The sequence below is a fragment of the Macaca thibetana genome, chromosome 1 (genome assembly GCF_024542745.1).
Source record: "Macaca thibetana thibetana isolate TM-01 chromosome 1, ASM2454274v1, whole genome shotgun sequence".
NCBI lineage: Eukaryota > Metazoa > Chordata > Mammalia > Primates > Cercopithecidae > Macaca > Macaca thibetana.
This window is the reverse complement of record NC_065578.1, coordinates 207,999,454-208,012,316: the sequence shown is the minus strand read 5'-3', so window position 1 is coordinate 208,012,316 and position 12,863 is coordinate 207,999,454. Positions and strand designations below refer to the sequence as shown.

Here is a 12,863-nt window from a genome sequence, read left to right as displayed (position 1 = left end):
ACTCTTTTCTGCTAGAAATCCTAACGCACATTATCCTGAAATTATGCCTTCACAATTCCTAAGTACAGATTTATGACTTTTTTCTCTTTCTACACAGGATGCTATTTTAGAAGCAGACACTGAATTTTGGTTTTCAGTCTGTTGTGAGTTTAGTGTCCAGCATCAGATACAAAGCTTGATGAATATCCTCCAGTACTTACTAAAGCTGCCAGAGGAAAAAGAAGGTAAGCGTAGATCGGGTGTCACTTACCGTTCAATCTGAAAGCTAAGGAGAAACAGAAGAGAACGTAGGTTATCCTTAGTACATCTTCAGAAGGATTTTTAAAGTAAGTTAATCATTTTAATTTGATTGTGTACTTTCTTGAATCCTTATGGAAAATAGTCGGAATTCCATTTGCCATTCCTCACACATTGTCTTTTATACCTCTGTGCCCTGTGCTTACATCTTGGCTGTGGAATGTTGCTGGTATCCAGGATGAGTTAGGTTCGAATGACAGTGAATGATCAGGACCTCGTTAGCTGTCTCTCAGCTTCTCATTAAAATATCTGAAGACATGTACATGAAAAGAAAAAAAGTAGGTACCACAGGAGTGGCAGCAAAATATTAAAATTGTACCATACAGCAGAGCCTTGAAGAAAATCCCACTAACCGCAGCACCACTGAGGCTGGCTTGGGAAAGGGTTGATGAAGCCAGGTGTGATGGTATCAGCCTGTGGTCCCAGCTACCCAGGAGAGTGAGACAGGAGGATTACTTTAGCCCAGTTCAAGACCAGCCTTAGCAACATAGTAAGACCCCATCTCTAAAAATATTTTTTTCGTTAAGAACGGGTTGACATGTTGAAAGTTCTTAGTTTTCTACTCTTCGAAGCAGAACAACAAGGCACGTTAGAAAGAAGATACTCTAAGAGCTCCGCGGAGACTGTTTTCTGCATGGCCAGCCATTGGCCCTGTCATCCCTGTTTGGCCGGGCAGTGACTTGTCCTATCCTGCAGTCAGCTCAGGTTTGGCAGGGACAGACACGGGAGGTCCCTGAGAGTATGTGGTGATGTGGGTAAGGAAATGTCATTCTGTAGGATAGTGGTTTTTAACACTGCACTGCCAACCCCATTTACATTAAATACATTTAATAAAGAAATCTACATCTGCAGTTGGAAGTTCAAGGCTCCTTCTGTGATATGGTCTTCTTCCATTTGATTGTCCACTTTCCCTGTTTTGTTTTTTGTCTTAAACACTCGCTTCTCAGGGCCATTGGGTACTTGGCAAATACACTCATGTTTTTCACTAATTTAGAAGAGGAGAAACTGGATGTAATAGATGAATAAATTTCTCTGTGAAAATGTTATCCCATTAACCATCCTTTACTTGAAAGGTCATATCTATTCTGTATGAAGGATTTGGGTGAAAGTGAGTTGGGTCACTTGTTTTGTTGCTGTTTCAGAAACCATTTCCAAAGCAGTGTCTAATAAGAGTGAATCACAAGAAGAAATGCTACAGATTTTTAATGTAGAGACTCACACTAGCAAGCAACTGCGGCATTTTAAATTTTTGTCAGTGTCCTTCATGTCTCAGCTCCTGTCTTCCAATAATTTTCTGAAAAAGGTAATATGTTCTTTAAATGTGTTTATAAAAAGGTAATTCTGCTGTTTCCAAGGGAACTGTGTTTTCAGTTAGTAGAAGTAGCTTGGTAAATGGCTTATGAAAATGTGAGGCATGCCTTTAAAGATAATAGAAAAAAAAGTACATTTCACTCTGAAAAACTGTTCGTCACGATCTACTGAGATTGAACATAATGTAAACTCTATGTTCAGTGGTTTCATTCTTAAGTGTTGTGTACCCACCAGAAGTATATGAACATGTACACCAAAAAAACTACAAGAATGTTTATAATATTCATAACATTCTTCGTGGTAGCACAAAGTTGGTAACAACTCAAATGTCTCCCAGCAGAGTAGATAAATTGCCTGCGTTTTATTTTATTTTGTGAGACAGGTCTCACTCTGTGTCCCAGGCTGAAGTGCGGCAGAGTCATCGTGGCTCACTGCAACCTGGAACTCCTGGGCTCAAGCAATCCTCTTGCCTCAGCCTCCCAAGTAGCTGGGACTATAGGCGTGTGCCACCTACGTCTGGCTAATTTTAAGACTTTTTTTTATAGAGATGAGTTATCGCTATATTGTCCAGGCTGATGTCAAATTCCTGGCCTCAAGCGATCCTCCTACCTCAGACTCCCATAGTGCTAGGATTACAGGCATGAGCCACCATGCCGAGCCTTTCTTTACCATGCCCAGCCTTTCTTTACCTGGATATAGTGAGTTCTGCATGTATGATTTGTGTACATCTCTGTTTGTGTATTAAACTTGTTTAAACAATGAGAGAAAAGGAAGGAAAGAAAGGAATATCATGACCAGGAATATAAAAATGGTTTGACATTAGAGTACTGTAAAGTACATTAAGTCCTATAATGCATTAACAGATGAAGAAGGGAAAACATATGATCATTTTACATTTTACAGTGAAGTAATTCAGCAGATTCAATACTCATTCACAACTTAAGAAAATCCTCTCGGCAGTGCAGGATAGATGGGAATTACTCTGGCCTAATAAAGGTGACAATCTGAAGCTTGTGGTTTATATCATACCTAATGATGAAATATTAATGGTGTGCCTGCTGCAGTCAGGGACAAGAATGCCGTCTGTCATTGTTTCTATTCAGGAAAAGAAATGAAGTGTAAGAAACAGGAAAGAAGAGAATCAGCAGTTAGAACTAATAATGAGTTCAGTAAGCTAGCTTGAGAGAGATCAGTGTAGACACTATCTAGAGATAAGTGTAGGTCGTGATCTGTATCAAGTAAGCTGGCTGAACTAATTAGTCTCACACACCGTTACTAATATTATTCCTCAAATTAGAAAACAGAGTAGATAAAAAAGATTTCCTGTATAATAAAAACAAACTTAAAAAAAACATAAGCTTATAAGGTACCAAGAACAAGCCTGACAAAAATATGTGCACAAATATTATGGAGGAATGTCCAAGATATGAAGGGACACAGAAGAAAACTTGGAAGAAATGGAAAGAGAGACACTGTTTACGCATAAGAAGCCTCGCTATTTAAAGATGGCAGATGTGCCCAGATTAGTCTAGAAACTTAATGTGCTTTTTCAATTATATCATTTTAAGAAATTATATTGATACATTGATACCAAACTGTAAGGGGCCAAGGACAGGGGTATGGTGCAGGAGTACCATCTGATACCATACCATACATCTGATACCATACTATACCATCTGATACCATACCATACATCTGATGATGGACCAGTACGACTGAACAGTAGGCCCAGAAACACATGCAGGCGTAGGTAAGAAGTGCAGTAGGTGGTTTTACAAAGCAGTTGGGGGAGAATGGTTCAAGTGCTGGCCCTGGCATGATTTGTTTTCCATTTGGGGAAAAGTCTGATGTCACACCTTATAGAAAAGACAACTTTAGTCAGAGTAAAACTTCATTGTGAAAAACAACAGTTCAAATGTTTAGAAGAAAATCAAGGAGAACATGATCATGACTGGAGGATGGAAAAGAATTTCTTTAAAATTTTGATTCACTAGAAGGCCACAGCCTAAGAGAAGATTATTGCTCTGCATAAATAAAAAAACATCAGTTTCCGTTAGAACAACTGGCAAAGAAGATGAATTCACTGAAGAGGGATCACAAATGGCCAATTAATGTACAATGTCATTTAGCCTCTCCAGTAAGCAGGAAATGTGAATAAATGTGATACCCATCAAATTGGCAAAACTGTTGAAGTTGTTAATCCCAGGGAGTGGGCAGGTAGTGGCAGACAGCGTGATTGTTCCAACCACTTTGGAAAGCAGTTGGCAGGATCCCATGAGGTTGAAAGTTCTGGTAATTCCTATGATCTGGTCATTCCCTTCCTTAGGCATATATGTTGTAAAAACTTGCCTAGATGCTCAAAGGGACATAAAAATGTTCTTCTCTAGCATTGCTAATAAAAGGGGAAAAAAATGGACATAAACTGAACATCTGGCAACAGAGGCAAATGGATAGATAAGTTGTATTTATAGAGGAATATCATATGCAGTTAAAATGAATGAACTAGAACATAAGTCACCATGCATAGATCTCAAAAATATGTTTCCAGAAAAACATGTTGTTCCATGATATGTACTGTTTGAAACATTTGGTAGCAGATTTGGGATGATGGTTGTGTTTGTGGGACTTGGGTAATGGGAGAATAGGACCAAGGAGCAGTACTTGGGGGATTCCAGCTGAAATCTGTAATGTTTAACTTCTCAAACAATGATATGTGTGCTCACCAGATCAGCATGTCATAGAATTCGGTAGCGGTAATTCAGTGTTGATTGCTGTATTTTTCTGAACCATTGTAGTACTAGAATGTAATTAAATTAAGATAAATAGAGTTACTACAGTATAATGAGGATGATATGAACCTGATTAAATTGTAATGTCAGAAAAAGTTGCTATGGAAAGTTTGAGTGAATGGTCCAAGTTTCATTGAACTGACTTGAAATGACTTTTATTATCAACTTTTATATTCTAATGACATCTTCTTTAAAAATTAGGTAGTTGAGAGTGGTGGTCCTGAGATTTTAAAAGGCCTTGAAGAGAGGTATGTTTACTTTTCTTTTTTTACTTTTTATTTGGGAATGACTTCAAACTTATAGAAAACCTGGAAAAATAGTACAGAAAATTCATATACTCTTTACAACCAGGTTCACTTTTGCCACATTTACCTTAACGTTCTCGCTACGTAGGGTTTTTTTCTCTGAGCCATGTGAAAGTAAGTCATATATATTATGTCTCTAAGAATAAGAGATGTTCTTATAAAACCACAGTACATTGATCAAATTCAGAAAATTTAACGTTGGTCCAATCCAGTGATGTAATCTACAGTTCCTATTCCAGTCTCCCAAGTTATCCCAGCACTGTCCTTTACACCGCATGTGTTTCTGCTTCACAATCCATGTCAAGTTTCGGTATCGTATTGAGTTGCCATATCTGTTTAGTGTCTTTTCATCTGGCCCTGATTTCTGTGGGCTCATGAATTCTTTATTCCATGGATTATAATCCATATGTTGCCATTATATATTTGGGTGCAGGAATTTTCCTTTCACTCTCATGTCCTCGGAGGGGGTGCCTCCTGGCCTTGCTGTGTACCTCCTTTTCAGATGCAGGGCGTTCCCAGGGCCACTGTCCTGCCCTGTCCGCTGGAAAGTGCCTGCCCTGTAGCCAGGATTGTGAGCTGCTGAGCTCCAGTCCTGTGGGCCGACTTTTAGCTCTATGTGTAGGACTTTCGTTTTTGGAGCTGATTTGTCTGAGCCCCCTTCTCCCCTCCTCTGCTGTGCTATGTCAACTTCTGTCTCCACTCTTCCTTCTAGCTCCCACCTCAGGCTGGCAGCAGTGGGGGGATCTCCAGTGGTAGTTGTGTTGGAATTTGATGTGTGCTTTTCTAATTACAGGTTATTTGAAGTTTATAGTCTTTTTTTTTTTTTTTTGGTCTCCTAATGTGAAAGAAGTGGGTTATATGTTCATTTGTATTAATATTTCTCTTTATACAAATGGTGTGTGCGTGTGTGTGCATGTGTGTGTGTGCACACACCTGCCATTAACCTAGGACCATAATTCCCTGAACACCCCACTTGGACAGCACAGTGAGACCCACTGAGCATGAGCTAGATATGAGTGAGTTCCTTAAATGCATTCAGCATCTGTTGTTTATTCCTCACCTCACAGTCTGAGCGAGGACGATGCTTCTGCGTGGAAGTGCCTAGTTACTTCTTGATGATCTCTGTCTATGGCAGTAATCCCTCATTTCCTTTCTGTCCGAGTAGTTTTTGAAATAATTTAGTACAGAATTATTTAATTGGTCTTTCTACTTGAAACATTTAGCATGAGATAGACATGAGCGAGTTCTCTGAGTGCCTTCAGCTGCTGTTTGCTGAGCGAGGCTGCGTGTTTCAGGTTGCTGGAGACCGTTCTTGGCTATATCAATGCTGTTGCACAGTCCATGGAAAGGAACGCAGACAAACTCACTGTGAAGTTCTGGCGTGCGCTCCTTAGTAAAGCTTACGACCTGTTGGACAAGGTAGGTTTTCATTTCTCCCTGGAATTAATTGTTTCGTTGCTGTTTTTTATATTACTGTGAAATCATTTAAAGTTTTTAAGAAAAAACTTAGCAATTCCTTTTATGAATACAACGAAGCTCAGATTTTTCTTAGAAAATAATCTCGTGATGACTAGAAATAAATTTGTCTGGAAAAAATTGTTTCCCTACCAGTTATGAGAATATGTACCTCATATATTTTAAAAATTAAGTCATGTAATATATAATGTTCTACTTTATTCAAGTAGAATACAATAAAAATATGAAGTATGTTACATGCATATCACTGGCCTTGAAATTAGGATTGCTAATTCAAATCTAGCTAAATGGTTTAGCTTCATGCCTTTGACACTTCCTCCTGACATCAAGCTTTTGTTTTGTTTGATAATGTGTGGTTAGTAATGCCTACCTGAAAGGTTATTTTAAGAATTAAATAAGAAAATGTGTGTGAAAGTGCCTGGTGCCTGGAGGTGTGCAGTGGACAGCAGTCTGTCTTAACTGAAGTTGATCTTTTTTTAATTTTTTTTTCTTATCATGTTAAATATAAAACTTCTCTTCAGGTCAATGCCTTGCTGCCCACAGAGACATTCATTCCTGTGATCAGAGGGCTGGTGGGCAATCGCCTGCCATCTGTTCGGCGGAAAGCGCTGGACCTTTTGAATAACAAGCTACAGCAGAATATATCCTGGAAGAAGACAATAGTGAGTGAAGACCCAGGACACACCCATTTACTTTGCTTTATCAAGGAGCTGCATTTAACTCCCTTCAGTTTCTCTAGTGGTACAATTTCAAATTGAAGTATATTATTATCTGAATATAATACCATGACATGTTTTAAAATGTGATGTTAATTCTAATGGGAATACATGTGTGTTGTAAGAGCTCTTAGAATGAAATTTCAGCCTATTGGAATTCTTACTACACAGCTTTGTGGCTTTAGCCTTAGCATAATTCTAAGTCCCTTTTACTCCAAATTGTATGCGTGAAAAACTGGTTAGAACATGCATTTTGCTTACCATGACTGTGTGACTCAGGACCCCCGAGTCTGATTTCCATTTGGACAGTCTCAAGCTGTGACAATGGGAAAAATGGACAAACATTTTTTGCAGCTTTAATGATTTGGGGATTCTGGCTGTCCCCTTTAGGTTACCCGTTTCCTAAAACTGGTTCCAGACCTTTTGGCCATTGTGCAGCGTAAGAAAAAGGAAGGGGAAGAAGAACAAGCAATCAACAGACAGACAGCATTGTATACCTTAAAGCTTTTATGCAAGAATTTTGGTGCAGAAAATCCAGATCCTTTTGTCCCAGTGCTGAGCACTGCTGTGAAACTGATTGCTCCAGAGAGAAAGGAGGAGAAGAATGTCTTGGGAAGCGCGCTGCTGTGTGTAGCAGAGGTGACCTCCACCCTGGAGGCGCTGGCCATCCCCCAGCTTCCCAGGTATGCGGCCGGAGACTTAAACAGGAGCTGTTACCACCTGGCACACATTGAAAAATAACACCTTGGTGACTTTTTTCTTTTTCCTCTGAGTAGACGTTGCATAAAATTGGATTTGTTAAAGAATTGATCTTGCGGGGTGTGGTGGCTCAAGGCTGTGATCCCAGCACTTTGGGAGGCCAAGGCAGGGAGATCGTTTGAGCCCAGGAGTGTGATGCTATAGTAAGCTATGACTGCACCACTGCACTGTAGCCTGGGCAACAGAGTGAGACCCTGTCTCTTAAAAAAACAATAAAAATAATCTTCAAACGGAAAGACAGCCTTCCCATTTATCTTCAGATGCACTGCTTTGTGATGTTAATCGTCCCCCATTCTTCCTTCCTTTTGTCTAGCATAGTCAAAAAGCAGTGGGTGAAGGTTCTCGGCAGAGGGGCCCACCCAGTTAGGCAAGGCCAAAGCTGCCTTCTGTTGCCAAATGTGGAAGTTAGAAGCTCCTGGCTGTGGTAGTTCCTTACTGTACACAGCCAGTATGTTCCTTAACCTGTTAGAGCTTTACTGTCTATGAAACAGACAGTATCTACCTCATAGGATTTCTGTAGGGCAGTGCTTGCAAGGAGTTTTGCATAGTGCCTGAAACATAGTAAGTGTTCAGTTAATGAAAGCCATTGTTAATTTTTAAATTACGGTTGTGTCCGTACTGTTGGCACTGGGAGATCTCTTGTGCTTAGCCACATAAAATGTGTAGACAACGCTTTTTAGGCTGTGAGGTAGAGAGAGATATGAAGGAACAGGCAGTTTGTTGTTTTTTTCCTAATGCCTCTGCTGCATTCCCTAGCCTCCGTTTCTGCTTTCAGTTCCTCTAAAGCTCTTACTCCATTTCTAGCCTGATGCCATCGTTGCTGACAACAATGAAGAACACCAGCGAGCTGGTCTCCAGCGAGGTCTACCTGCTCAGTGCCTTGGCCGCCCTGCAGAAGGCTGTGGAGACTCTCCCGCACTTCATCAGCCCCTACCTGGAAGGCATTCTCTCCCAGGTGAGCCACGATGACCGCGATACACTACACGGGGTGGCTGGGGCAAGTAAAAGATCACAGATTTCGTGATTGTTTTTTCTTTAAGGGTTAGTTTCTATTTGACAGAAAGGAGTCTTATTTCTAAAGAGATGTGCTTGCTTTTATTAAATGTGGATTTTTTTCTCTTCCATCCTCCTTGCCGCTTAATCTTGAAATTGATATGGGGGTCACTTTTTAGTGAGGCGCTTCTCTTCTTTAATTGTGCGGAACGTATTCTGGTTTTTTTTCTCTTCTGTGAGATATTTGGAGTTGGGCTGATAGAGCCGCCTTTTATTACTTGTGGAAATTTGTGGGCCCTGTTTCTACTGTGAGAGGTTTAATCCGAAGGCATCTTGCAAAGCAGAATTTTTGTATTGCAGGTCAGCAGTTTCCTGTCAGCACGCTAGGGGCCAGTGGTATTTCTGATTGAAAATGCTCAAGAATGTTGAGCCCTGGCTGTTCCATTGTGTTGATCGTTTGCCATTTACAAGGTTAGGAGCCTTCATTACCACGGGCAAATGATTAAACCGGTTCACATACACCACAGCCAGGGCTTACAAGTAACCTTCTCAGCCTGTGCTCTGAGGAGCTTTCTTGGTTTTTTAGCAACTTGACTCTTGCCATGGTCTCTTGCATTCCTGTCCTCTAAGAAAATCATCTGTCTGGGTGCTCTGCGTGCGTCTGCCTCTACCACTGGCCTTTGTCCCTGATCGCAAGTTGGGCAAGAGGTGTCTGCCCAGTTTTATCCACTGACGTTTAGGGCTGGCTTTAAAAGGAACACTGAGTGTAGTTAAAAGGTGCTAAGCATTTTCCAAACACTAGTGCATCATCATGAAGCCTTTCTCTAAGTGTATGTTTGTCAGCGAGGATCTGCAATGGCCCTGATCACTTTTTTTATATTCCTGTAGGTGATTCACTTGGAGAAAATCACTAGTGAAGTGGGTTCTGCCTCCTCACAGGCTAATATCCGTCTCACATCTCTGAAAAAGACACTGGCTACCACACTCGCACCCCGAGTCCTGTTGCCCGCCATCAGAAAAACTTACAAGCAGATTGAGAAGAACTGGAAGGTTAGATCATATTGGGTATTAAGACTTTGGAGAAGGGAGAGGTGGTATTGAAATGTGTAAACTTTGACTTAAAGAAGAATATGTTTATTTAATTTTGAAAAATGCACATTGCTGAACTCTAGGAATCATTTGAAAATGGCACATCTCTTTACTGTGTTATTGGTAGAATCATATGGGTCCATTTATGAGCATCTTGCAAGAGCATATTGGGGTGATGAAGAAGGAAGAGCTCACCTCCCATCAGTCTCAGCTAACCGCCTTTTTCCTGGAGGCCCTGGACTTCCGAGCCCAGCACTCTGAGGTAAGCTCAGGTTCACTCCTCCAAATCCTAAAGTTGTTACCCACCTGTTGAAGAGTCCAAGGACAATCTGTCTAGCTGTGTAACAGTGGTACTTGCCAACATAATTTACAGTTAGATAGCAGCACTCTAATAAATGGGCTCTTCTGTTTTCAGAACGATCTGGAGGAAGTTGGAAGAACAGAAAATTGTATCATTGACTGTCTAGTAGCCATGGTTGTCAAGCTTTCCGAGGTCACATTCCGACCCCTGTTCTTCAAGGTGATGCTTTCTTCCTCTTCCTCCCTTTTGTGCTCAGATTTAAGTGACAAGATGTTGAAGAAACTAATACTGTCTTATCCTTTCAGCTGTTTGATTGGGCTAAAACAGAAGATGCCCCAAAGGACAGGTGGTTGACATTTTACAACTTGGCAGATTGCATTGCTGAAAAGCTGAAAGGGCTTTTTACGCTGTTTGCCGGCCACTTAGTGAAGCCTTTTGCTGACACCTTGAACCAGGTGAACATCTCCAAAACAGGTGGGTAGTGGCTTCAGTTCAGTTGTCGCTCTGTGTGCCTTATACAAGGTACCAGTAAGACACAACCTAGTGCTTGGAGACAAGATTTTAAAAGTTCTTAAGTTCTAAGCTGAGGAGGGTGAATTTTTTACTTCATTGTTGTCAGACAGTGAAGTGTTGTTTTAGCATGATGAACAAATGTTATATGTCAGCTCACTTGAGAGAAAGGATAAAGTAAATGGCCATCGCTGTCAGTTACTGGAAGTAACTTTAAAACATAAAAATTAAGATTCGTTTATTCTCTGATGCTAATAAATGACCCACTTGACAGCTGAGGGAATGTAACTTGCCAAACCGAGTGTTAGCATCTAAACTCTAAAAGAAGAAATCATTCTTTGAGAGACCATCCTTTTTGTGTTCTACCTTCATCCTGATTATGATTTCTAGATCATTTTAGACTCTTCTGATTATGGTTACTTTAATAGTGATTTCAGTGTAAACATTGGAGGTTAAATGGTTAAGTTCAGTGTTTTTTCATTTTTACTCTTCCCACATCTACAGATGAAGCATTTTTTGACTCTGAAAATGACCCTGAAAAGTGCTGCTTGCTGTTGCAGTTTATTTTGAACTGTTTATACAAAATCTTCCTTTTTGATACCCAGCATTTTATAAGTAAAGAGAGAGCAGAAGCCTTGATGATGCCTCTGGTGGATCAGGTAACCGAACAGAACCATCTTTCGTTACTGAGGAAGCCATCGCTGTTCGAGCTTGGAGGTTTTAGATCTGCTCGAATGACAGCTTGTTAGGCTTTTTCCTTTGTAAGGTTGTTTTTTTTTTTTTGGTCTTATTTAAATGAAATTTTTTATTTGAAAATTGTTTTTTCAAAGATATAACTTCATTGTGGAATTTGAGTTTTTTGTTTTGTTGTTTTGTTTATTTGAGACAGGACAGGGTATTGCTCTGTCACCCAGACTGGAGTGCAGTATGCAATCTCAGCTCACTGCACCTCCACCTCCCGGGTTCAAGCAATTCTTGTGCTTCAGCCTCCTGAATGGCTGAGATTACAGGCGCCTGCCTCCATACCTGGCTAATTTTTGTATTTTTAGTAGGGATGGGGTTTTGCCGTGTTGGCCAGGCTGGTCTCGAACTCCTGACCTCAAGTGATCTGCCCACCTTGGCCTCCCAGAGTGCTGGGATTACAGGCGTGAACCACCGTGCCTGGCCCTGAGTTGTTTTTTGGGTTTTTTGTTTGTTTGTTTAACTGCTCAAAAGAAAGACATGATACAAGGTGTCATGGTTAATGTATTCATTTGTTTTAACTGGGCCTCATTGAGAACGCGTCAGAGCATGGCTGCCCTCTGGAGGAAAGAGCTCCTCCAAGGTGTTCTGCTGGAGAGAAAGGGGCGACGGTAAAGGGCATAAAACTCCATTTGAGTTCCAGAAGGCAATACATTTGCCCTAGATGGTATTAGAATAGTGCCTGGTTTTTGAACCTGCTCTACCATGAAAGATAGTAAAATATGTGTATGTTGGGTATTTTTTCAAACAGAAGAAAGAAATGAGACCTGTTGTTCAAAGTCTTTGTGTCTTCGTAGCTGGAAAACAGGCTTGGGGGAGAAGAGAAATTCCAGGAACGGGTGACAAAGCAGCTGATACCGTGCATCGCGCAGTTTTCGGTGGCCATGGCGGATGACTCTCTTTGGAAACCACTGAACTACCAGATTCTGCTAAAGACCAGAGATGCCTCGCCTAAGGTTAGGAACTGGGTGACAAGTACTGACACTGCATCTTTTCACTGTATGGCCTAAACAGCCTGCAGGTGGTCACAGATGCAGGCCCCTGGTAAACCGGCAGGGAAGAACATTGCTATTTGTCGTCCAGTACTAGAGGTCCGGTCTTTTTATTAGGCAGAAATTTGTGCCTAAGAAAATTTTGGTTTTTACTTACAGGCTATTTGTAAAGAATAGCAATGCCCTTATCCCCACCCCAATGGTGCATTGGGCAGAAGTACTAAAATACTTTCTAAATACTTTTAAATAACAAAGACTTGAAGTAATTCCTTGTTTTTTAAGTGCCATTGAAATGTCATTGTGCTCCAGAGAGAGATGCATTGAATTTGTCCACAGAATAGTCTTTTGAGTTAGCGCAATACCTTCTGTTGTTTATAGATACTAAGTTTATGATCTTGTTGAGTAAGTGGTGGCAGTGGAAATAAAACATGGGTGGGTAGGTTGAGTGTAAGTCAAAATTCCACACCCAAGTGTCACAAATTTCAAACTTTTCGCAATAAGTCGCCGTTTCTCAAACTAATGACTGTATTAGAACCTTACTGGATATAACAGCCCAAAGCCGAATTTTATTAAGAAGATTTATT

The 12,863-nt window shown here is 40.7% G+C and overlaps 1 protein-coding gene across 1 annotated transcript in view; it reads left to right on the top strand.

Annotated features, from left to right (window-relative positions):
• Nucleotides 1–12,863, top strand: part of HEATR1 (HEAT repeat containing 1) — a 56,013-nt gene that overhangs the window by 40,862 nt on the left and 2,288 nt on the right. Inside the window, exons 31-43 of the mRNA XM_050769579.1 lie at nt 98–224; nt 1,440–1,600; nt 4,599–4,645; nt 5,998–6,121; nt 6,700–6,840; nt 7,285–7,577; nt 8,458–8,608; nt 9,535–9,696; nt 9,863–9,997; nt 10,151–10,255; nt 10,342–10,510; nt 11,051–11,205; nt 12,085–12,243. Coding sequence (XP_050625536.1) covers nt 98–224; nt 1,440–1,600; nt 4,599–4,645; nt 5,998–6,121; nt 6,700–6,840; nt 7,285–7,577; nt 8,458–8,608; nt 9,535–9,696; nt 9,863–9,997; nt 10,151–10,255; nt 10,342–10,510; nt 11,051–11,205; nt 12,085–12,243 — 1,929 coding nt within the window. The remainder of the gene's footprint in view (nt 1–97; nt 225–1,439; nt 1,601–4,598; nt 4,646–5,997; nt 6,122–6,699; nt 6,841–7,284; nt 7,578–8,457; nt 8,609–9,534; nt 9,697–9,862; nt 9,998–10,150; nt 10,256–10,341; nt 10,511–11,050; nt 11,206–12,084; nt 12,244–12,863) is intronic.